General features: G+C 44.6%; 2 protein-coding genes across 3 annotated transcripts; both read left to right on the top strand.

The window, feature by feature from the left end:
* Positions 1-15,406: 15,406 nt before the first annotated feature.
* On the top strand, positions 15,407-19,261 carry LOC125555984 (uncharacterized). Of its 2 annotated transcripts, XR_015604670.1 has the most exons (7): positions 15,407-16,456; positions 16,555-16,674; positions 17,180-17,296; positions 17,395-17,484; positions 18,294-18,401; positions 18,520-18,782; positions 18,959-19,261. XR_015604670.1 is itself a non-coding variant. In XM_048718788.2 (6 exons), the coding sequence occupies exons 1-6, from the start codon at positions 15,506-15,508 to the stop codon at positions 18,565-18,567; spliced, it is 1,434 nt and encodes a 477-aa protein (XP_048574745.1). In that variant the 5' UTR covers positions 15,407-15,505; the 3' UTR covers positions 18,568-18,950. The 2 variants fall into 2 exon arrangements, 1 of the variants encoding a protein (XP_048574745.1); XM_048718788.2 differs by lacking the exon at positions 18,959-19,261 and having other exon boundaries at positions 18,520-18,950.
* A 2,328-nt stretch (positions 19,262-21,589) lies between these two features.
* LOC125508970 (DNA-directed RNA polymerase) lies at positions 21,590-25,813 on the top strand. Its single transcript, XM_048673793.2, has 6 exons — positions 21,590-21,973; positions 22,141-22,343; positions 23,309-23,418; positions 24,117-24,202; positions 25,180-25,290; positions 25,409-25,813. The coding sequence occupies exons 1-6, from the start codon at positions 21,864-21,866 to the stop codon at positions 25,539-25,541; spliced, it is 753 nt and encodes a 250-aa protein (XP_048529750.2). The 5' UTR covers positions 21,590-21,863; the 3' UTR covers positions 25,542-25,813.
* The last annotated feature ends 274 nt before the right edge of the window (positions 25,814-26,087 follow it).

The raw sequence follows: 26,087 nt of genomic DNA on the forward strand, positions 1-26,087 counted from the left end.
GATTGAATCGAGAAATTTATGACATACTTGCTTATAAGGATTATCATTCAATGACCCGTTTATTCCATCTTGCTATACATGCTGAACATGAAGTGCAGGGTCGTTCGAGAATGCGTCCTAATTTTTCTTCAGGTCGTACTTCCACATGGGCGACGCGCACCCCTGCTGCCCCGTCCACTCGCACCTCTACAACAGCACCCGCAACCTCTCGACCGGGGCCTTCTTCATCAACTTCAGCATCACACACTTCGGCACCACTGAAAAGTACTACACAAATTCCAACAAAAAGTTCATCGTCATCGTCCACTTCCTCCAAAAGAACAAAGGATATCCAGTGCCACACTTGTTAAGGGATTTGGCCATGTCATGAAGGAGTGTCCTAATAAGCGTGTATTGATCATTCGTGAAGACGGCGAGTATGACTCTGCTAGTGATTTTGATGAAGACACATATGCCTTGCTTGCTGCACATGAAGATGATGACACAAGACCATAGCAAGAGGAAGAACATGTGACCGCCGACGACGCCGATAAGTACATGAGTCTTATATCACATCGTGTACTTAGTGCTCAGATTGTCAAAGCAAAGAAGGATCAACGTCACAACCTATTCCACATCAAAGGAGTCGTCAAGGAGCGTTCCGTTCGCATAATCATTGATGGAGGGATTTGTAACAATTTAGCAAGCATTGACATGGTGGAGAAGCTCTCCCTACCTTCCCGACAACATCCACAACCTTACTACATTCAATGGTTTAATGATGGTGGAAAAGTAAAGGTAACACGCATGGTGAGAGTTCCTTTTTCTTTAGGTTCATACCATGATACTATTGATTGTGATATTGTGCCTATGCAAGCTTGTTCTATGTTACTAGGAAGGCCATGGCAGTATGATAAACAATGTTTACATGATGGTAGAACTAATCAGTACACTCTCACACATAAAGGAAAGAAAATCATTCTACACCCTATGTCTCCTGAGCAAATATTAAAAGATGATCTTGCTAGGGCTAGTAGAAACACAAATGTTGAGCGTACTAAATCTGAAAATCAGAAAGTTTTTGATGAGTTAGAACAATTTAATAAGATGCACAAATCTGATCCTAGCACATCTAAAGAAATTAAATTGAAAGGTGCTTCTTTCTTAGCTACACGTGCTGAAAATTTTGAGTTAGATGCTCAAACTGATGAATGTTATGCTCTTATATGCAAAGAAGTTTTGTTTTCATTTGAGGATATGCCTCCTTCTTTGCCTCCTGTTGTGACTAACCTTTTGCAGGAGTATCATGATGTTTTTCCAAAGGAAGTACCACTGGGGCTGCCACCTATGAGAGGAATTGAACATCAAATTGACTTGATATCTGGCGCCTCATTACCCAACCGTGCGCCGTACCGGACTAATCCCGAGGAGACTAAGGAGATTCAACGACAAGTTCAAGAACTACTCGACAAAGGTTATATTCGTGAATCACTTAGTCCATGTGCTGTACCAATTTTACTTGTTCCTAAAAAAGACGGTACTTCGCGTATGTGTGTTGATTGTAGAGCCATCAATAATATTACAATTCAATATCGTCATCCTATTCCTAGATTAGATGACATGCTTTATGGACTCAGTGGCTCAGTTGTGTTTTCTAAAGTTGACTTGCGTAGTGGCTACCATCAAATTTGTATGAAACTAGGTGATGAATGGAAAACTGCTTTCAAAACTAAATTTGGTTTATATGAGTGATTAGTTATGCCTTTTGGATTGACTAATGCACCTGGTACTTTCATGAGACTAATGAATGAAGTTTTGCGACCTTTCATTGGACAATTTGTGGTAGTATACTTCGATGATATTCTGATTTATAGTAAGTCACTAGAGGAACACTTAGACCATTTGCGTGCTATTTTTTCTGCTCTGCGTGATGCACGTTTATTTGGTAATATCGAGAAGTGCACTTTTTGCACGGATCGTGTCGCTTTTCTTGGCTATGTTGTGACAGCGCAGGGAATTGAAGTTGATAAAGCCAAGGTTGAAGCGATCCAGAGTTGGTCGACCCCTAACTCGGTCACACAGGTACGTAGTTTTCTCGGACTTGCTGGATTCTACCGGCGGTTCGTGAAGGATTTTAGCACCATCGCAGCACCGCTCAATGAACTCACAAAGAAAAATGTGCCATTTGTTTGGAGCGACGCACAAGAGGAAGCCTTCACTATTCTTAAAGATAAGCTTACACACGCCCCTTTGCTGCAATTACCTGATTTCAATAAGATGTTTGAATTAGAATGTGATGCTAGCGGCATTGGTTTAGGTGGTTTTCTATTGCAAGAAGGCAAACCAGTAGCATACTTTAGTGAAAAACTCAGTGGGCCTAGTCTGAATTATTCAACATATGATAAAGAACTTTATGCACTAGTTCGGACTTTGGAGACATGGCAACATTATTTATGGCCTAAGGAGTTTGTTATACATTCTGATCATGAATCACTCAAGCATATTAGAAGTCAAAGCAAACTGAACCGTAGACATGCAAAATGGGTTGAATTTATTGAATCTTTTCCTTATGTTATTAAGCACAAGAAAGGGAAGGAGAATGTTATTGCCGATGCATTGTCTAGACGCTATACCATGTTATCACAACTTGACTTCAAAATTTTTGGACTTGAAACTATAAAAGAGCAATACGCTAATGATGTCGATTTTAAAGATATATTGCTCAATTGCAGAGAGGGTAGAACTTGGAACAAGTTCGTCGTTAATGACGGATTTGTTTTTCGTGCTAATAAGCTATGCATCCCAGATAGCTCTGTTCGTCTTCTATTGTTACAGGAGGCGCATGGCGGAGGACTTATGGGACATTTCGGTGTCAAGAAGACAGAAGACATCCTTGCTGGTCATTTCTTCTGGCCAAAAATGAGAAGGGATGTGGAGAGATATGTTGCACGCTGCACGACATGCCACAAAGCTAAGTCACGATTGAACCCACATGGTTTATATATGCCTCTTCCTGTTCCTAGCACTCCTTGGGAAGATATATCTATGGACTTTGTATTAGGACTGCCTAGAACACGACGGGGGAGGGATAGTATATTTGTTGTTGTCGATCGATTCTCTAAGATGGCACATTTTATACCTTGTCATAAAAGTGACGATGCTACTGTTGGAAATATGCCCTAGAGGCAATAATAAAATGATTATTATATTTCCTTGTTCATGATAATTGTCTATTATTCATGCTATAATTGTATTGTCCGGAAATCGTAATACATGTGTGAATACATAGACCATAATGTGTCCCTAGTGAGTCTCTAGTTGACTAGCTCGTTGATCAACAGATAGTCATGGTTTCCTCGCTATGGACATGGGGATGTCATTGATAACGGGATCACATCATTAGGAGAATGATGTGATGGACAAGACCCAAACCTAAGCATAGCACAAAGATCGTGTAGTTCGTTTGCTGTAGCTTTTCTGGATGTCAAGTATCATTTCCTTAGACCATGAGATTGTGCAACTCCCGGATACCGTAGGAGTGCCTTGGGTGTGCCAAATGTCACAACATAACTGGGTGACTATAAAGGTACATTACAGGTATCTCCGAAAGTGTCTGTTGGGTTGGCACGAATCGAGACTGGGATTTGTCACTCCGTATGACGGAGAGGTATCTCTGGGCCCACTCGGTAATGCATCATCATAATGAGCTCAATGTGATCAAGTGGTTGATCATGGGATCATGCATTACGGTACGAGTAAAGTGACTTGCCGGTAACGAGACTGAACAAGGTATTGGGATACCGATGATCGAGTCTCGGGCAAGTAACGTACCGATTGACAAAGGGAATTGAGTACGGGATTGATTAGGTCCTCGACATCGTGGTTCATCCGATGAGATCATCGAGGAGCATGTGGGAGCCAACATGGGTATCCAGATCCCGCTGTTGGTTATTGACCAGAGAGTCGTCTCGGTCATGTCTGCTTGTCTCCCGAACCCGTAGGGTCTACACACTTAAGGTTCGGTGACGCTAGGGTTGTATAGATATGAGTATGCAGTAATCCGAAAGTTGTTCGGAGTCCCGTATGAGATCCTGGACATCACGAGGAGTTCCGGAATAATCCGGAGGTAAAGAATTATATATGGGAAGTTGTCATACGGTCACCGGAAAGGTTCGGGGGCATATCGGTATTGTACCGGGGCCACCGGAGGGGTTCCGGGGGTCCACCGGGAGGGGCCACCTTTCCCGGAGGGCCTTATGGGCTGTATGAGGAAGGGATCCAGCCCAAAGTGGGCTGGGGCGCCACTCCCCCTAGGGCCCATGCGCCTAGGGTTGGGGGAAACCCTAAGGGGGGGCGCCCCCTTGCTTGGGGGGCAAGCCCCCCTCCCCTTGGCCGTCGCCCCCCTCTAGATCTCATCTAGAGGGGGCCGGCCCCCTTCCCCCTTCCCCTATAAATAGAGTGGTGAGGGGAGGGCTGCAGAGCACATCCAAGGCGCAGCCCCTCCCCTCCCCAACACATCTCCTCCTCCGTCACGAGCTTGGCGAAGCCCTGCCGGAGTACTGCTGCTCCACCACCACCACGCCGTCGTGCTGCTGCTGGAGCCATCTTACTCAACCTCTCCTTCCCCCTTGCTGGATCAAGAAGGAGGAGACGTCACGCTGACCGTACGTGTGTTGAACACGGAGGTGCCGTCCATTCGGCGCTAGGATCTCCGGTGATTTGGATCACGTCGAGTACGACTTCCTCATCCCCGTTTTTTGAACGCTTCCGCGCGTGATCTACAAAGGTATGTAGATGCAATCCGATCACTCGTTGCTAGATGAACTCATAGATGGATCTTGGTGAAACCGTAGGAAAATTTTTGTTTTCTACAACGTTCCCCAACAGTGGCATCATGAGCTAGGTCTATGCGTAGTTCTCCTTGCACGAGTAGAACACAATTTGTTGTGGGCGTAGATGTTGTCAACTTTCTTGCCGCTACTAGTCTTATCTTGCTTCAGCGGTATTGTGGGATGAAGCGGCCCGGACCGACCTTACACGTACGCTTACGTGAGACCGGTTCCACCGACTGACATGCACTAGTTGCATAAGGTGGCTAGCGGGTGTCTGTCTCTCCCACTTTAGTTGGAGCGGATTCGATGAAAAGGGTCCTTATGAAGGGTAAATAGAAGTTGACAAATCACGTTGTGGCTATTACGTAGGTAAGAAAACGTTCTTGCTAGAACCTTTTTGCAGCCACGTAAAACTTGCAACAACAATTAGAGGACGTCTAACTTGTTTTTGCAGCAAGTGATTTGTGATGTGATATGGCCAAAGTTGTGATGAATGATGAATGATATATATGTGATGTATGAGATCATGTTCTTGTAATAGGAATCACGACTTGCATGTCGATGAGTATGACAACTGGCAGGAGCCATAGGAGTTGTCTTTATTTTTTGTATGACCTGCGTGTCATTGAGAAACGCCATGTAAATTACTTTACTTTATTGCTAAACGCGTTAGCCATAGTAGTAGAAGTAATAGTTGGCGAGCAACTTCATGGAGACACGATGATGGAGATCATGGTGTCATGCCGATGACAAGATGATCATGGAGCCCCAAGATGGAGATCAAAGGAGCTATGTGATATTGGCCATATCATGTCACTATTATTATTTGATTGCATGTGATGTTTATCATGTTTTTGCATCTTATTTACTTAGAACGACGGTAGTAAATAAGATGATCCCTCATAATAATTTCAAGAAAGTGTTCCCCCTAACTATGCGCCGTTGCGACAGTTCGTTGTTTCAAAGCACCACGTGATGATCGGGTGTGATAGATTCCAACGTTCACATACAACGGGTGTAAGACAGATTTACACACGCAATACACTTAGGTTGACTTGACGAGCCTAGCATGTACAGACATGGCCTCGAAACACAAAAGACCGAAAGGTCGAGCATGAGTCGTATAGAAGATACGATCAACATGAAGATGTTCACCGATGTTGACTAGTCCGTCTCATGTGATGAACGGACATGGCCCAGTTAACTCGGATCATGTTATACTTAGATGACTGGAGGGATGTCTATCTAAGTGGGAGTTCATTATATAATTTGATTAGATGAACTTAATTATCATGAACTTAGTCTAAAATCTTTACAATATGTCTTGTAGATCAAATGGCCAACGTTGTCCTCAACTTCAACGCGTTCCTAGAGAAAACCAAGCTGAAAGACGATGGCAACAACTATACGGACTGGGTCCAGAACCTGAGGATCATCCTCATAGCTGCCAAGAAAGATTATGTCCTAGAAGCACCGCTAGGTGACGCACCCGTCCCACAGAACCAAGACGTTATGAACGCTTGGCAGACACGTGCTGATGATTACTCCCTCGTTCAGTGCGGCATGCTTTACAGCTTAGAACCGGGGCTCCAAAAGCGTTTTGAGCGACACGGAGCATATGAGATGTTGGAAGAGCTGAAAATGGTTTTCCAAGCTCATGCCCGGGTCGAGAGAAATGAAGTCTCCGACAAGTTCTTCAGCTGTAAGATGGAGGAAAATAGTTCTGTCAGTGAGCACATACTCACTATGTCTGGGTTACATAACCGCTTGACTCAGCTGGGAGTTAATCTCCCGGATGACGCGGTCATTGACAGAATCCTCCAGTCGCTTCCACCAAGCTACAAGAGCTTTGTGATGAACTTCAATATGTAGAGGATGGAAAAGACCATTCCTGAAGTATTTGCAATGCTGAAATCAGCAGAGGTAGAAGTCAAAAAGGACCATCAAGTGTTGATGGTGAATAAAACCACTAAGTTCAAGAAAGGCAAGGGTAAGAAGAACTTCAAGAAGGACGGCAAGGGAGTTGCCGCGTCCGGTAAGCAAGCTGCCGGGAAGAAGCCAAAGAATGGACCCAAGCCCGAGACTGAGTGTTTTTATTGCAAGGGAAGTGGTCACTGGAAGCGGAACTGCCCCAAATACTTAGCGGACAAGAAGGCCGGCAAAACGAAAGGTATATGTGATATACATGTAATTGATGTGTACCTTACCAATACTCGTAGTAGCTCCTGGGTATTTGATACCGGTGCAGTTATTCACATTTGTAACTCAAAGCAGGAGCTGCGGAATAAGCGGAGATTGGCGAAGGACGAGGTGACAATGCGCGTCGGGAATGGTTCCAAGATCGATGTGATCGCCGTCGGCACGCTACCTCTACATTTACCTACGGGATTAGTTTTGAACCTCAATAATTGTTATTTAGTGCCAAGTTTGAGCATGAACATTGTATCAGGATCTCGTTTAATACGAGATGGCTACTCATTTAAATCCGAGAATAATGGTTGTTCTATTTATATGAGAGATATGTTTTATGGTCATGCTCCTATGGTGAATGGTTTATTCTTAATGAATCTCAAGCGTAATGCTACACATATTCATAGTATGAATGCCAAAAGATGTAAGGTTGATAATGATAGTCCCACATACTTGTGGCACTACCGCCTTGGTCACATAGGTGTCAAACGCATGAAGAAGCTCCATACAGATGGACTTTTAGAGTCTCTTGATTACGAATCATTTGAGACGTGCGAACCATGCCTCATGGGTAAGATGACCAAGACTCCGTTCTCAGGAACAATGGAGCGAGCAACCAACCTACTGGAAATCATACATACTGATGTGTGCGGTCTAATGAGTGTTGAGGCTCGTGGTGGCTATCGTTATGTTCTCACCCTCACTGATGACTTGAGTAGATATGGGTATATCTACTTAATGAAACACAAGTCTGAAACCTTTGAAAAGTTCAAGGAATTTCAGAGTGAGGTTGAGAATCAACGTGACAGAAAAATCAAGTTTTTGCGATCAGATCGTGGAGGAGAATACTTGAGTCACGAATTTGGTACACACTTAAGAAAATGTGAAATAGTTTCACAACTCACGCCGCCTGGAACACCTCAGCGTAATGGTGTGTCCGAACATCGTAATCGCACTCTATTAGATATGGTGCGATCTATGATGTCTCTTACCGATTTACCGCTGTCATTTTGGGGCTATGCTTTAGAGACTGCCGCATTCACTTTAAATAGGGCTCCGTCGAAATCCGTTGAGACGACATCGTATGAATTATGGTTTGGGAAGAAGCCTAAGCTGTCGTTTCTAAAAGTTTGGGGATGCGATGCTTATGTCAAGAAACTTCAACCTGAAAAGCTCGAACCCAAGTCGGAAAAATGCGTCTTCATAGGATACCCTAAAGAAACTATTGGGTATACCTTCTACCTCAGATCCGAAGGCAAGATCTTTGTTGCCAAGAATGGATCCTTTCTAGAGAAGGAGTTTCTCTCGAAAGAAGTAAGTGGGAGGAAAATAGAACTTGATGAAGTATTGCCTCTTGAACCGGAAAGTGGCGCAACTCAGGAAAATGTTCCCGTGGTGCCTGCACCAATTAGAGAGGAAGTTAATGATGATGATCAAGATACTTCTGATCAAGCTCCTACTGAACTTCGAAGGTCCACAAGGACACGTTCCGAACCAGAGTGGTACGGCAACCCTGTCTTGGAAATCATGTTGTTAGACAACGGTGAACCTTCGAACTATGAAGAAGCGATGGCGGGCCCGGATTCCGACAAATGGCTGGAAGCCATGAAATCTGAGATAGGATCCATGTATGAAAACGAAGTATGGACTTTGACTGACTTGCCTGTTGATCGGCGATCCATAGAAAATAAATGGATCTTTAAGAAGAAGACAGACGCGGATGGTAATGTGACCATCTATAAAGCACGGCTTGTCACCAAGGGTTATTGACAAGTTCAAGGGGTTGACTACGATGAGACTTTCTCACCCGTAGCAAAGCTGAAGTCCGTCCGAATCATGTTAGCAATTGCCGCATTATATGATTATGAAATATGGCAAATGGACGTCAAAACGGCATTCCTTAATGGTTTCCTTAAGGAAGAATTGTATATGATGCAACCGGAAGGTTTTGTCGATCCTAAGAATGCTGACAAGGTGTGCAAGCTCCAACGCTCGATTTATGGGCTGGTGCAAGCATCTCGGAGTTGGAACATTCGCTTTGATGATATGATCAAAGCGTTTGGATTTATGCAGACTTATGGAGAAGCCTGCATTTACAAGAAAGTGAGTGGGAGCTCTGTAGCATTTCTCATATTGTATGTGGATGACATACTGTTGATGGGAAATGATATAGAATTCTTGGAAAGCATAAAGGCCTATTTGAACAAGTGTTTTTCAATGAAGGACCTTGGAGAAGCTGCTTATATATTAGGCATCAAGATCTATAGAGATAGATCGAGACGCCTCATTGGTCTTTCATAGAGTACGTACCTTGACAAGATATTGAAGAAGTTCAAAATGGATCAGTCAAAGAAGGGGTTCTTGCCTGTATTGCAAGGTACGAGATTGAGCTTGGCTCAATGCCCGACCACGACAGAAGATAGAGAAAAGATGAGTGTCGTCCCCTATGCCTCGGCCATAGGGTCTATCATGTATGCTATGCTGTGTACTAGACCTGATGTAAACCTTGCCGTGAGTTTGGTAGGAAGGTACCAAAGTAATCCCGGCATGGAACACTGGACAGCGGTCAAAAATATCCTGAAGTACCTGAAAAGGACTAAGGAAATGTTTCTCGTTTATGGAGGTGACGAAGAGCTTGTCGTAAAGGGTTACGTCGATGCTAGCTTCGACACAGATCTGGATGACTCTAAGTCACAAACCGGATACGTGTATATTTTGAATGGTGGGGCAGTAAGCTGGTGCAGTTGCAAGCAAAGCGTTGTGGCGGGATCTACATGTGAAGCAGAGTACATGGCAGCCTCGGAGGCAGCACACGAAGCAGTCTGGGTGAAGGAGTTCATTACCGACCTAGGAGTCATACCCAATGCGTCGGGACCGATGACTCTCTTCTGTGACAACACTGGAGCTATTGCCCTTGCCAAGGAGCCCAGGTTTCACAGGAAGACCAGGCATATCAAGCGTCGCTTCAACTCCATTCGTGAAAGTGTTCAAAATGGAGACATAGAGATTTGTAAAGTACATACGGATCTGAATGTAGCAGATCCGTTGACTAAACCTCTCCCTAGAGCAAAACATGATCAACACCAGAATTCCATGGGTGTTCGATTCATCACAATGTAACTAGATGATTGACTCTAGTGCAAGTGAGAGACTGTTGGAAATATGCCCTAGAGGCAATAATAAAATGATTATTATATTTCCTTGTTCATGATAATTGTCTATTATTCATGCTATAATTGTATTGTCCGGAAATCGTAATACATGTGTGAATACATAGACCATAATGTGTCCCTAGTGAGCCTCTAGTTGACTAGCTCGTTGATCAACATATAGTCATGGTTTCCTGGCTATGGACATGGGGATGTCATTGATAACGGGATCACATCATTAGGAGAATGATGTGATGGACAAGACCCAAACCTAAGCATAGCACAAAGATCATGTAGTTCGTTTGCTGTAGCTTTTCTGGATGTCAAGTATCATTTCCTTAGACTATGAGATTGTGCAACTCCCAGATACCATAGGAGTGCCATTGGTGTGCCAAATGTCACAACGTAACTGGGTGACTATAAAGGTACATTACAGGTATCTCCGAAAGTGTCTGTTGGGTTGGCACGAATCGAGACTGGGATTTGTCACTCCGTATGACGGAGAGGTATCTCTGGGCCCACTCAGTAATGCATCATCATAATGAGCTCAATGTGATCAAGTGGTTGATCACGGGATCATGCATTACGGTACGAGTAAAGTGACTTGCCGGTAACGAGACTGCACAAGGTATTGGGATACCGACGATCGAGTCTCGGGCAAGTAACGTACCGATTGACAAAGGGAATTGAGTACGGGATTGATTAGGTCCTCGACATCATGGTTCATCCGATGAGATCATCGAGGAGCATGTGGGATCCAACATGGGTATCCAGATCCCGCTGTTGGTTATTGACCAGAGAGTCGTCTCGGTCATGTCTGCTTGTCTCCCGAACCCGTAGGGTCTACACACTTAAGGTTCGGTGACGCTAGGGTTGTATAGATATGAGTATGCAGTAATCCGAAAGTTGTTCGGAGTCCCAGATGAGATCCTGGACATCACGAGGAGTTCCGGAATAATCCGGAGGTAAAGAATTATATATGGGAAGTTGTCATACGGTCACCGGAAAGGTTCGGGGGCATATCGGTATTGTACCGGGGCCACCGGAGGGGTTCCGGGGGTCCACCGGGAGGGGTCACCTCTCCCGGAGGGCCTTATGGGCTGTATGAGGAAGGGATCCAGCCCAAAGTGGGTTGGGGCACCACTCCCCCTAGGGCCCATGCGCCTAGGGTTGGGGGAACCCTAAGGGGGGCGCCCCCTTGCTTGGGGGGCAAGCCCCCCTCCCCTTGGCCGCCGCCCCCCCCCCTCTAGATCTCATCTAGAGGGGGCCGGCCCCCTTCCCCTTCCCCTATAAATAGAGGGGTGAGGGGAGGGCTGCAGAGCACATCCAAGGCGCAGCCCCTCCCCTCCCCAACACATCTCCTCCTCCGTCACGAGCTTGGCGAAGCCCTGCCGGAGTACTGCTGCTCCACCACCACCACGCCGTCGTGCTGCTGCTGGAGCCATCTTCCTCAACCTCTCCTTCCCCCTTACTAGATCAAGAAGGAGGAGACATCACACTGACCGTATGTGTGTTGAACGCGAAGGTGCCGTCCGTTCGGCGCTAGGATCTCCGGTGATTTGGATCACGTCGAGTACGACTTCCTCATCCCCGTTCTTTGAACGCTTCCACGCGTGATCTACAAAGGTATGTAGATGCAATCCGATCACTCGTTGCTAGATGAACTCATAGATGGATCTTGGTAAAACGTCGGAAATTTTTTGTTTTCTGCAACGTTCCCCAACAGCTACTCACATTGCTGATTTGTTCTTTAAAGAAGTAGTTCGTTTACATGGGGTGCCAAATACAATTGTTTCAGACCGTGACACAAAATTTCTTAGCCACTTTTGGAGGGTGTTGTGGACACAATTGGGGACTAAGCTTTTATTTAGTACTACATGTCATCCTCAAACAGATGGTCAAACTGAAGTGGTTAATCGAACATTGTCTACTATGCTTAGGGCTGTTTTGAAAAAGAACTTAAAAATGTGGGAAGAATGTTTACCTCATGTAGAGTTTGCTTATAATCGTTTAGTTCATTCTACCACAAAGTTATGCCCTTTTGAGATTGTTTATGGATTTAAACCTCGTGCGCCTATTGATTTATTACCTATTCCATCTTCGGAGAAGGTAAACCTTGATGCTAAAGAACGTGTTGAGATAGTATTGAAAATGCATGAGATGACTAAGAAAAATATTGAACGCATGAATGCCAATATAAACTTGCTGGTTGTTAGGGTAGGAAAAGTATTGTGTTTGAACCAGGTGATTTAGTATGGTTACATTTGCGAAAAGACCGCTTCCCTGATTTAAGAAAGTCAAAGTTAATGCCTCGTGCAGATGGACCTTTTAAAGTGCTTGAAAAAATTAACGAGAATGCATATAAGCTTGATTTGCCTGCAGAATTTCGGGTTAGTCCCACCTTTAACGTTGCAAATTTAAAGCCTTATTTGGGTGAGGACGATGAGATACCGTCGAGGACGACTTCGATTCAAGAAGGGGGGGATGATGAGGACATCTCTTCTGCCGTTAAACCCGCCGCGACTCCTTCATCAATTCCGTCGGGACCTATGACTAGAGCCCGTATGAGACAGATAAATGGCCAGGTACTATCGCTCATTTATACATATGATTTAGCTGACGAGAATATGATATTACGCTCATGTTCCGATTTACTTGTACCCAGAAACGAAGGTGTTGAAGATTTTACGAGAGAAAGTAATATAAAGCCAGGAGATGGAAAATGTTGCACGTTGACTACACCAGCAGGAGCACTATTGCATGCAAGAACCAATCGAACCATCTATGCTCCATGCTACGTACATGCAAAAGGAGAGAAGGAGGAAGCCACGTACACACAAGCCCACCTCATCAAATAAGGAAGGAAACCATACAATATTCTATCTACATGTGGGCCGGCCTGATGATGATTATTTTTTCCTTCAAATCGTAGCGGTGTTGGACACGTCAACGCGCAGCTCCTAGGCGGCGGCCGTACGGACTTAATAAATAGTTAGCGTTCATCTAGGTTTAGACTCGGATTTTATTGTATTATCTAGCTTTCGCTACAATTCACATCTACGAGACGTGTAGGACTACCGCCTTGTCAGATCCACAATGGAACCCCAAATTTTGATCTAGTTCATGTGCTTAATTTTTCATCCGCAATTTCAGTTGCAATTCACCTCTGTTCTTGCATGTTCTTCGGTTGCTTGCAGGAACTCGAACCTTGTTGTTCAGGTTGATCGTGCCTACGGCAAGGTCAATAACCATTGGAGATTGGTTTAGCGATTGTCGAGGCATATCGTCGGGTACGGTATAGCCGGATCGTCAAGGTCAAAATCCACCAAATCGATAGTTATTCCCACTCTCATCGAAAGATCGGGCCGCCGTCACATCAGAGTTGGAAGGGAATTGTTTTAGTGAGTCAATCTTAACCCTTCATCATAACTTACGTTAAATTCCCTTGTCAATTCTCACAAACCAAATGCGGGAATATATTTTCTCCTCAAACTCTCACACATAATTTTCATTATGTGCCAAACAAGGGATTGGGAATAAAATGACTCATCCCAGGACGTTGAGTTTCTACACCCAGGAGCAAATGCTCCTGGTGTGAACAGTAACATCAAATAAATTTAAATATAATTCAAAAAATTCTGAATTTTTTTTGTGACATACTTTCATAAATGTTTGTTGTGCACGCAAAATTTCGTCGCAAAATCACATTGGTGGAAGGTATGGTAAAAAAAACAAAATCGATGCTCTGAAAATATTACTTACAAAAGCATTTTGGAGCTCTGATTTTGTTTTTTCGGCATGCCTTCCACAAATGTGATTTCGTAATGAAATTTTTGCATGCGCAACAAACATTTGTGAAAGTATGTCATAAAAAAATTTCAGAATTTTTTGAATATTTTTTCTATTTTTTTATGTTACTGTTCACACCAGTGTAGAAATGTACTTTCGCTCATCCCAAGTCTAATCTCAAAACTCCCTACATTAAACTCCCATTCCCCTTTTCAAATAAAGTTATAATAAGGGCGTGAGACATAGACAGATTCGCTCAAATCTACATGCAAGACAAATCCTCTGTAATCACTCAACTCACGCATGAGAGAAAACATTCAAACAAAGGTAGGGTGTAGTGGCAGAGCGATGTGTGCTTATGGCCCCCCCCCCTCAAGTCCACATGTTTTACCATTTGTCCCCCCCCCCTCCCCGAACTTCCTCTTGTTTCCTTTTCCGTGACGGTCACCATCTTGATCTCGAGATGATGAATTCCACATCGGTCCGAGTCCCCATCTCCGGGAAGTTCAAAACCCGCTTTGGCCGGCCTAGTCACCAACACGCCTTCTTGAAAGTGCGGGTGGCGACGTCCGGCTCGTCATACGTGCCGAGCTAGTACTATCGCTGTCGTGCATGAACCCGACCGAGAAACAGCTGGAGTCATGCAGACGAACGTCGTGGAAGCCGGTGGAGTTCCTCGGTCGGCGACGCGATGACATACATTGGCCGCGGAAACAGCGGCACTGGCGGGCGGAGAGAGAGGGGGGGGGGGTGGATCGACGACGACGACGACGTTTGACAGTGGCTAAATTTGGTGGCATCGGGGCATGGGCTGCCGGATTCGGCGGCGTGAAGAGAGGCTGAGAGAGGCGGCGGGGCGGGAGGGAGGGGGTGGATCAAGACGCGTGGGTGAGTGGTGTCTAGGGTTTCACGCGCGCATGAGGGTATTCTCTGGAGGTTTCACTGCGCGCGGCACACAAGTTGCACCCGTTTTTGCGTTTGGGCAGCCGGCTTCATGATCCAAGTATGCATCATTCGGCCCAGATATTTTAGGCACCTCTAAAATGAGACCACAAGTATATACGTTTCAGGATGTTGTTGGAGCTCGTTTTTGGGTCGAAGTTGGGCAACCCTATTTTAAGACTGCTGTTGGAAATGCTCTAAGTTTCGGGGTTGAATTCTCCCAAAAGGAAAGTTTGAAGAGCTGAATCATTGGGTAACTTATCCACACGAGAGATAATGTGGAGTGGTGGAATGATGTTGATCTGCCGGCCTTGTTTCTCCCTCGACACCGCCATCATCCATTCACGATTCATCCATCGGCGATCATCGTAACATACAGAGACAAAAACCTCTGTGGGCCCACCTCCCAGTGGAAACAAACCCCCCTCCTCCTCCGCCTTGCGTGCCTACCGTTAAACGCCCTTCCACGCCGGCCGTATTAAACCCAGACCCGCCCCCCCTTCCCCGAACTAGCCGTTACGCTCCTCTCATCCCCTCCCACCCTGAAAATCCATCTCATTACGCCTCAACGGCTATTTACTCCCCCTCCGCCTCCGCTCCGATCGAATCCGATCCCCGCCCCCCATGGCCGCCGCCTCCGCGTCGCCGCACCCGGCGGCAGCCGCCGACCTGCCCCCGCCCCCGCCGCCGCTCCACACCGCCGCGCCCCGCCCGCGCCGCCGCGCGCGGGAGGTCAGCTCCAGATACCTCTCCACCCCCACCCCCGCCGCCCTCTCCTCCTCCGCCTCGTCCTCCCCGCGCCTCTCCACCTCCTCGTCGCGCGCATCCTCGCCCACTCCGTCGCCGCGCGCCCACACGCGCGTCGCCACGCCCTTCGCCAACGAGAACCAGCCCCCGCTCGTCCCGCCCTCCACCCGCAGGCGAGCCGTGCAGAAGCTGTTCGGCGAAATCGGCGCCAACCCGCGGGCCTCCGTCTCCTCCTCCGCCGCCGGCGCCCCGCCCCCCAGGATCCTGCCCCGCGCGTCCAGCGGGCCGGCCCCGTCCACGGGGCGCAGGGGCTACCCGCGCCCCCCCACGCCCGCGCGCGCCTCATCCTGCCCCTCCTCCGCGGACGACGCCGCGTCCTGCAGCTCCACGGACACCTCCTCCACCCTGACCGACTTCTCCGAGCCTGATGGGATCCTGGTGCCCGCCGCGCCCTGCGAGAGCCCGCCGCTGCTCGGCCCGGCGTCCTGCCGCGGCGGGCGCCTGTCGTCGGAGCTCCGGTCGTCGGTTCCTGAGTCGGGCGGGTCCACGCGCGGGGCGGCCATCCCACTGTGCCACCGATCGCTTAATTCGGCTCTCTCGAGCTGCCCGGCTCCGGCGGCGAAGGTGATGGCGGCGCCAAGGCCACCGCAGCCACATGGGACGAAACTAGCGGAGATGAAGAAGGCGGCGGTCATTGGGGGGAGAAAGGTTGCCGGGAAGCAGGAGGACGTGCACCAGCTGCGGCTGCTGGACAACCGCTACGTTCAGTACAGGTTTCTGAACGCCCGGGGGGCAGAGGCGGCCAGGGCCAAGGCTGCTGCGGCGGAGGTGAGGCCTTTTTACCGTGACAGAGGATGTAGTTTGATCTCCACAATTTGAACTGAGATGCTGATGTTGTTATTGTTTTCATTTTGTTGCGTGTGAAGAACTCCCTGTTCGGACTGGCTGAGAGAATTGCTGGGCTACGAGAATCAGTCGCTGATAAGAGGGCAGAGGCTGAGAAGATCAAGAGGGATCAGAGATTGTGCTCAATTTTTGGTGGTCAGGTAACAAAAAATTTGGCACATTTTGCTTTCTGTGTATGAAGTGTCGTATAGGCTATTTTAGATAAATCTCTCGCTATCCAAGTTGAGCTATCAAAATGTTTAAATTGTGTGTGTCACATGAACGAATTCATTTCCTCACTCGCATGAGATGAAGCCATAGAAGGGACATGACTCAGCATCACCACCTTAACTGTTTTGATCTCAGTTTGTCCTACTACGAACCAACTGAAGTATGACACTAAATTATATGTTGTCAATTCTACTCCCAATGGAGTACTGAGATTTTAACCTACAACTACATTCAATATGTGCCCAATGGATATTACGTGTGTGCACTAGCATCGGCACACTTAGGATGATTTATGTGTAAATTTGTTGTTCAAAATAAAAATAATAATCAGCATACATAGTGGGAAATAGAGAATATCAAGTGTGTATTTATCTTCTAGTATGTGAGAACATATGCTCTATCAAAAATTAATTTGTTCATTTGCAAAAATGTCAGGTGCCGTATTTGGATCGATGGAGTGATGTTGAGGAGGATTATTCCAGCTGCTTGACAGGGGCAACATCTGCGCTGCATAACGCCTCACTAAGGCTGCCTATAATTGGGGGTGTTCGGGTAAGATTTTGCTTTAATGTCACATTCCAGGCATAGATGGCACCAAAATATGTTCATGATGCAGATAAAATATTATGTTCTAAGACTACTCCTTGCAGGCAAACTATGAGGAAATCTCGGAAGTTCTTAACTCTGCTGCGCAACTACTGGAGCCGGCGTCGCCTCTTGTTCGAAATTTATTACCAAAGGTGAGAAAACTATCAAATAGCTGTCATGCCTAGATATGTTACTTTTTTGAAATGATTCTTTTAAATTGTGTTTACTAAATGTGTCGCAGTTTTGAATTAACCCCGGCTCAAAACTGCGACACTTATTTTGGATTGGAGGGAGTATATCTTATAGCTGATTGAAAAAAAAATCTGCATATTGATCTTCTATGTGAGAACATATTCAGTATCAAACAACTATATTGTGGTGGATGGAGGTTGTGAAGTTCACCACCATCCAAATTCAATTCTAACTCTAAACACAAGTAGGAAGCTTTATTTGCGATTATGCTAAGCATACAAATCCATGTTCATTTGATTGACAATTGAAAGTTCACACTAAGATATGTCCATACTCCAAAGTGAACATGTATTCGCCCAAAGCTAATGTACTTGATAACTGTGAGTCGCTTCGTTGGGATAACTGTGAGTCGCTTCGTTGGCTAGCTGTGCTAGTGTCCAATGATGCCAGCATGCCGTTGCCTTTCTATAAGAAATACCAAGGGAGGCTGGTGTCATTTGTTTTTTAAACCTGTATACTTGTAAGAAATATCCAACGCAGTCATATCTGTTTGAAACCTGGAACACCAGAAGTTTTCCCAGCATTATAAATGTCTACTTATATCAATCTGGAATTTTAGACGCGCAAGTAATTTCCTTTATAGATGGCCAAATGTAAAATGTCTTGACTGGTACGAATTCTAAATGAGTTGCATTTTGAATTGGAGGCAGTATCATTTTGAGCTATTCTTGTTATATTGATGCAATCTCATTTTGCTCTTCTCATATAGGTTGAAGAAGTTGATGGTGTGGCCTCCAAACTTGCACAAATAATCACTAGTGAAAGGGACTTGATAGAAGAGTGCGGGAATCTACTAAATCAAGCACACCATATGCAGGTACAAATTTAAATGAATTTACTTGCACGCTGCTCGGAATATACATCATGTTCTTGTGCGATCCTATCTTTACCACGGAAATATCTAACTGGTTTCTTGAAAATTGCCCGTTACATAGATGAGGGAGTACAGCTTGAGAAGCCAGCTGCTGCAGTTGAGAAGTTGAAGTGAAAGCGGAGGAAGCGCAGAAAATGAACACGACACCAAGTCACATCTTCCGACCAGTGGAGCTAATTGTGCTCACCACTGGAAACATTTTCCAGTAGGAGGGAGAGGTGGCCTGATGATCATACAAAGTAAAAGGCAGAAGTATCCTTCTGCTCTTTTTTTTGTTGGCGGGAAGAAGTCCTTCTGCTGATCAAGAATTCCTGATTCTTTGTGGTATATATGGTGTTTCTGTCTTTGGCCTCTCGTTTCTGTTATCCTTGTGTAGCCATGGAAAGAATAAACTGATAGAAGCATTGCCCTTTACATAATCAAAATTCGTTGATTCTTTGTGTACTTACATATTGCGTTGCTCAGATAGTGCTGTTATTTTCTTTTTGCTTCTGGAACAGATTCTCATTGATGGCTTGGTTGAAGAACGTGCTCTCTTTTTTGGATAGTTTGGCATGCACACGTGCAGTGTTTTTTGCCTCTTTAAATATCTTTTGGATCTTCCCAGTCAAGTCGCTGGGCAGGGCACCCATCAGTGGATGTCAAAAGAACACTTGCAAGAAGTATCCAAACACTTTGGTGGTGTCTGTTGCCTTCGACCGAGGTGTTCTCCTTTGTGATGTAGAAGTATGGGGGTTTGTGATTGATTGTTGCACGTTGGGAATGTTTGTTGGGTCAACTGTGTGTATGTGGTTTTGTTTGTATTGTTTGTTAATTAACTAAACAATTCTCTTTTGCTTAATTATTACTTCCTCCGTTCCTAAATATAACTCTTTTTAAAGATTTCAAATAGACTACCACATACGAATGTATGTAGACATATTTTAGAGTGTATATTCACTCATTTTACTCCATATGTAGTCACTTGTTGAAATTTTTAGAAAGACCTATATTTAAGTACGGAGGGAGTATAATCAATGAGAAATGAGACAAAGCTTTTATCTCTGTTTCAAAAAACGAAGAAGCATCTGGGCCCAACTAATAACCAGAGAAATTGAGACCATGGTGACCAATTGCGAGAAAATATGTGGAGCCCTACTCGATGAGACTGTGATCTTGGATCCAGCCTCGTAGACAAAACATCGCAGAGAGCTTGCTGAAGACGTTAACTTCTTGGCTAGGATCGTTCCATGAATGTTCTCATCGGTTCGAGAAGGGCAAAGGCGCAAAAACTCTTATGAACTCATGTAGTGGGAACAATTATAGCCAATGACAACTCGCGTATATCAACGCTCGACAAATCTCAATTAGGGCAAAAACTATCGTCTAGATCGCAGGGCACAAGATGGCAGACATAACTACATGTATCTATGCTCACACCAACAAGAACAGCAAGTGAAGGAACGATGCCTATGCCGGTGGCGTTCACTCTAACGATTGATCACTTTTTTTTAGAAGATCTAACGATTGATCACTGAACCGCGTATAAGAGCTTGCTCGGCCTAATGGGCCGCACGAGCTATCTGATGGGTACAAATTGCTCGCCCGGTACTTCCCTGGCCCTCATGACGAAGTATCGGCGCAAGCCATCGTTCAGCTTAAATTGTGTGTTTTTAGGCAGTTTAATTGATATGTTCATAAATATTAAAAAAATAACCAATTTGAAAACAAATCACGAATTTAAAAATGTTCCTGAATCCAAAAATACACAAATTAAAAAATGTTTAAGATTTCAATAAACTATTCATGAATTTAAAATCATTTTCTTCATTTTGTCACTTTATTTCCCTTTCCTTTTTAATTTTCACTTTATTTAAATTCATGATTTTTTAAAACCCGTGAACTTTCTGAACTAAATATTTTCCAAATTTATGAACTTTTTAAAAGTCCATGAACTTGAAAATTCAGAAATTATTTCAAATTGAATATTTTTTAAATTCATGATCTTTGTAAAAATCTATGAACTCTTTGAAAACTCATAACCTTTTTTCAAAATAATTATTTTTTAAAGTTTTTGAACCTTTTCCAAATGCACGAACTCCTTTTAAATTTATGAATATATTTCAAATTCATGAAATTTTTAAAAATGAACGAACATTTTTTAAATTACCCTTTTTTTACATTTTAGTACATGCTTTTTAATCTATAAGAGACAAATATGTTTTTGTTCTTAAACCATAGGTGCTAGCAAGCAAGCAGTCTTTTTTTTTATATAGCTAGCGAGTGATAAGCTAATGAGAGAGCGATCCAGCTTTTTTGCGGTAAGAAATCACACCAAGCTTTATTAGGTAATGGTAATGTTCATAAGTACAAGAACTGGATCATGAGGGTGACCCAACCACACATGGCAGCCTAGACCTAACATATTAGCATGCTTAGCAAGATTATGAGCTTCAAAACTGAAGTTCTTGCACTCGTGTACATAATTGCAAGACTCAAAGTTCTCGATTTTTTTGGCAATAGTCAAAACCAATCTTCCGGCTTGCCGTCTCCCTGAGCACCATAAGGGCCACCGGTTCCTTCTTAAATATCTTCTACCACACCCTTGCAATCGTCAGCGAGTGCCATAGCTTTCTCGATGCCCCTTCCGCCGAGGCGATGTCATTGCAAAAAATGGTATGATGCTTGCAGACCAACTTGGATGTCCCAATATCACTTTTGAATCAGACTGCCTCGAAATTATCTTAGCATGCAAGGGGGAAGTGGACATTATGAGTCCTTATTCGGCGATTTTGAGTGACTGCTTTATATTAGCTCAAAGAATTGGGTCAGTATCTTATGCTCATTGTCCAAGAGGGGCAAACCAAGTGGCACACAAGTTAGCTAGATGTTGTTACGATTCTAATTCTATAATCTCGTGGGATAATGATCCTCCACAGTTTATTCTAGCTGAACTTGTTTCTGATGTATCCCTTATTTGAGTTGAATAAAGTGTGCCACAAGTTCAAAAAAAAAGCAAGAGCTTGGATTAGAGTAGTTTTTTTTTAGCCAAAGTTCTTTTTTTTTTGACAGGCAGGACTAGAGTAGTTTTGTTTGGGCTCCCAGCAGCTGCTCCAACAGGAACCCAAACAAACAGCCCTTTCTGGGCCGGCTCCCAGCAGCAGCTTCGCGGGAGCGCTCCAGAAAAACCATCTCCCGCCCCGACTGAACGACACAACCATCTCCCGTTAGGGTTCCTCACTCCCGACCGGCGCCGCCACCTGCCCCCATCTCCGGCCGCCACCGGAGTCCCTTCCCTCCTCCCTGAGCCGCCCCCTCCCGCTGCCGAACGCACGGGTGCTACCGAATCCTGAGATCACCGGCGCCCACGTCTTGCTTGGCCACCTACGGCCCGAGCCGAAGCTCCGACCGCCGCCGCCGCTTGCGATGGAGGCGCTCCGGGAGGCGACGGCCGAGCTGACGGTGTACGTGCACCCCTCCAACGCCGCCGACGTCCGCTGCGCCGTCTCCCGCCAGCTCAGCACCCTCCTATTCTCGTACGTCACCCTCCCCACCGCTCCTTCTCTCGGTATCGCGATGCCCCGTGCGTGCCCCAGTATAGCGTTGCAACGGTGCATCTTTGGGCGCCGGTTTGGGTAGAGAGGTGTAAATTTGCGGGGGAAACAGCATGTGAACAACTTGGATAATGGGCATTGCTGTTCAGGTATGAAGATCGCTTTGATGGCGTGTTGCTATCACATGAAGTTGAATTCGAAGGTGACAACGAAGATGACCAAGACAGAAAAGTTGACGGAGACGGGAAAAAGGTTATCAACGCCAAAATCCTGGATGGTCTGGTACCATATTTTGGCGTACCGGTGACTGCGAACCTGCTGCTGTTTTCTCCCCAGCCAGAGATGATACTAGGTAGGTGAACACATAACTCTTCTCAACATCGCTCTTTCGACGACCTCATATCTGCACGTCAGCTATATGAGATCGTGCGCATTCAATTGTAGTAGAGCGCGTCAGTGCATTTTTCAATGGCTGAATTTGTATGTCATCTCTTGTTCAATCGAGAGAAAGGGAAATTTATAGACACTGGCACTAGTCCCAGCTCCAATTGTTACCATGTCATAACTGCAGTGCTATTTCTGAAAATGCCACTGATATGCCACTAGTCTCAGCTCAAAGTATTTTTACTGAGCTGGCCATATCCCCCCCCCCCCCCCCCCTAATTGCCCTCGGTCACAGCTGTTATTCTAATGGATGGATTGTATTCTGCATAATCTGATGGACTGTGTTTGCACTTGTGCTTCTCAGAATTTGGATCCATTATTGTTGCTAGATTCCTGCTTGTGCTTGTCAAATTTACATTGCATTAGCTGCCCGTTTGTGCTTATTTTGGTGCAGATTGGCTGCCTTTGCAGCTCAGAACATGCTTAAAAGATGTTTTATTTGGATATGCACGTTGCAGAATCAGTTTCCTTGTGTTGCCTGCTTGCTCATCTCTTTCCGCCTCTGATGCAATTCAAGTGAGCACCTAGAGCTTCTGCTCCCAAGTGGCCTTCGGAGTTCGGAGCATATCTTTTTTCTCCGAAAGAGTAGCATATGAGTTAGGAAAATACTCCCTCCGTTTTTATTTACTCCGCATATTAGCTTTGACTTAAGTCAAACATTGTAAGGTTGGCCAAGTTTATAGAAAACAATATGAACATTTACAAAATGTGCATATCTATATGATGTATATAGATGTGAACATATATTCAATGATGTGTATGATTACAGTTTGAACTGAGAGTAGTGGCATTGTTAAAAACTTCCCTTGAAAAAAATATTGCGGATGAAGTTTGAAATATGCATGCCTTATGCTTGTTTATTTTTAATTTCAGAAGGGAAAGTTGAAATGCTTGGCAAGGAATCAATTCATGCCATTGTCCTGGGGGTTTTCTCAGCAGCCATTATGTCAGATGATATCCCTGAGACATTCAAATTCAAAAGAGTAAGATCCACCTTTCTTGATAATCAAGGAATTAGCTGTTCTGATACTAATATAATGTGTTGAATCTTATATTTGTTTTGTTTCATGGAACTTTATAAATGAAACCTTCTCTTTTCAAGTCTCAGTAATTGATTATCAATTTAATTTGTCTTGTTTGGATGCTTCATAAATTGTGCTCAACAGAGCTGATGCCCATGGATGTGGAAACTGAACCTTGCAAGAATTGTTTGTTATATTGCCATGCATAGCCATTCAGATTCGCTTGTACTCAACAGAGCTAATGCATATTTACTTGTGCATAAAACCCTATGGCTTAAATTTCATCTCTTTTCGTGTTGATCTTTAATAGTTGGAACTTGCAAGTATACTGTGTACAGTTCTGAACGTTTTTGACAAATATTACGGCCATTATTACTCAATTTTGCCAACTGTTACAAGAAAAAGAAGTTAGCGGATGGTGTTCACATTATCAAAAGGTACATGTGACTAGGAAGTCTCTAAAGAAAGTAAACACCAAAATGTGGGAACAGGCCTTGATTTATTGCATCGTAGAGAAAAATGGCTGATACTTCCAACTTGAATGGGTTCGTGAACACAACATGTGATTAACAACTTCCCAATCTTGAGAACTCTGTAGATATAGTAGTTTTAAACACCATCCAATCACTTTAATAAGTTAGAGTTTATTGCTTTCACAGAGAGGACATGGAGGAAAATTTATAAGCCAGTCGGACAAGCGGCATGTGATTAAAAAAGGAAGCATGATACGGTTTTCTGTTAAAAGGTATGGGCTCATCCAGTTCCTCTTTTGTCTGGTTCAAATTGCCTTTCCCGGAGTTTTATTTCCAATTTGGCCAGCAACTCTACACATTTTAGATATTTGTATAGCTTTTACTTTGCTTATGTTACTTATACTGCTATATGTTGGTGTTGTACATGCGTACCGTAGCGTATTAATATTTTTTCTCTGCTGTGCTGATGAGGGGGTACCCCTAAACCCACCTTGCTTTGAACTTTCAACAATAGCATTCCATAATAACATATCAGGAGTTTGATGGTGTACAAGGTGATGGCTTTCTTTAATGCATGAAACTATATACCAGCATGGTGATACTAGAGCTATATAAGGAGGAAGAGGATTTGTAGCACCTGGGCGCTCCACCCCTTATATGAACATTAAGTTCAAAAATACCGAGAAATTTGAAAAAAAAACTGACAGTATACCGATATCAAACTTGGGTGTCCAATCTACTTTCGTGGAAAAATACCAGGAAATGTATCCGTGGCAAAAAAGGCAAAAAATTCCTATGTATAGAAAAAAAAATGTTTGGATGGATTTTTGTTCGGACATGGATACCTTTCCGGGTATTTTTTTCACGAAACTTCACACGGAAGTAGATTGGGAACCCAGGTTTGATATCCCCAAATTTCAGGGTTTTTTGAATTTTTTGGTATTTTTTACATTTAATATTTTATAGGGGTGTGGAGCACCCAGGAGCTCCTGTGTATTTTCCTATATAAGGAGCATTAGCTTTGAGCTTATTTAATCATGCACTATGATTCCTTCAGAACAAATAATGTATTAGAAACGGACTGAAGCTCATCCCCACAATATATTGAGCTGCATGTGAGAACTATATGAGCATTCACTAAGCGATTTGTAGTTTGTATGTTACTCTACTCTTAGTCAAATAGTCATGTGACACTGTATTTTGAGTCAAATAAACTAATCACGTGCCTTTGCCTGATACTCATTTATAGGGTGGACACGGAAATGAATTGTCACATAACTGGATCTTTGATGCCACCTCACACAGGATGCATGCGTTGGCTATCAGTACATGATACTGAATACGCATCGGAAATTAGCAGGTCTGGTTTGCTAACACATGCTTCCGTGCTATTTTTTAAACTGCCATTTCAATCGGTAGTTCTGTGCGGCAATTTTCAAAGCTTGAGTAATAAAATATGTGCTGCTCGAAATTTCCAGTGGTAAAAGGAAACCAAGGGATCATACTAAGAGCGAGCAGAAGGTACAAGATTGCACAACTGCGAACCGCGAAGATAGCGTGGTGAATTCTGAACGACCACGCAAGTCCCGAAAGAGGGCTGTTGGGGAATAATGATGCCATTTGAAGTAAAAAATTTTTTTGTCATGGACTCAAGACTTGCAATCTTGCTGACTCGTTTTTGGAAACATGGTTTTGCTTGGCTCGGAAGCTACTTCCCAGTCGCTCCGTGCCAATAATTTTTTGTGTAGCATCAGTTGTATGATGATGATGTAAAATAGGACAGGTAGTGAGCGCGTAGTATGTTTATCTGGTGTTTTCTGATCTTCCAGGGGCGATCTTGTTTATGAGTAAATCGATAGATTTCAGTTTGGGTGAGGCTACACTTTCAACTGATTTTTTCAATTAGGGTCAATCGATTTGTGGGCCGTTGGATGAAGATTGTGTGGCATCTAAACCCTCTTCTTCCTCACATCTGTTTCTTCCCAGACCGCCATGCGTGCCACCGGCCACCGCCGCCCCACCCTCCCCGAAATCTCTCCCCACCGCTGGTCCGCCGCCGCCCCGGCCATCCCTCTAGGCCCTCCTGCGCCGAGTTTTTTCTCTGATGAATCCCCACGCCACCGCCCCACCATCGTTCCCCTCCACCGCCCCATCCTG

Source organism: Triticum urartu, chromosome 5A (genome assembly GCF_056163025.1).
Source record: "Triticum urartu cultivar PI428250 chromosome 5A, HENAU_Tu73, whole genome shotgun sequence".
Classification (NCBI taxonomy): domain Eukaryota; kingdom Viridiplantae; phylum Streptophyta; class Magnoliopsida; order Poales; family Poaceae; genus Triticum; species Triticum urartu.

What these genes read in the sequence shown, in the direction of transcription:
- LOC125555984 (XM_048718788.2), top strand. Translation starts at nt 15,506, where the DNA reads ATGGCCGCCGCCTCCGCGTCGCCGCACCCGGCGGCAGCCGCCGACCTG. An exon ending in GCTCAATTTTTGGTGGTCAG is followed by an intron (nt 16,675 to 17,179) that starts GTAACAAAAAAT and finishes CAAAAATGTCAG; the next exon opens with GTGCCGTATTTGGATCGATG. An exon ending in ATCAAGCACACCATATGCAG is followed by an intron (nt 18,402 to 18,519) that starts GTACAAATTTAA and finishes CCCGTTACATAG; the next exon opens with ATGAGGGAGTACAGCTTGAG.
- LOC125508970 (XM_048673793.2), top strand. Translation starts at nt 21,864, where the DNA reads ATGGAGGCGCTCCGGGAGGCGACGGCCGAGCTGACGGTGTACGTGCAC. An exon ending in CCAGCCAGAGATGATACTAG is followed by an intron (nt 22,344 to 23,308) that starts GTAGGTGAACAC and finishes TTTTAATTTCAG; the next exon opens with AAGGGAAAGTTGAAATGCTT. An exon ending in TACGCATCGGAAATTAGCAG is followed by an intron (nt 25,291 to 25,408) that starts GTCTGGTTTGCT and finishes CGAAATTTCCAG; the next exon opens with TGGTAAAAGGAAACCAAGGG.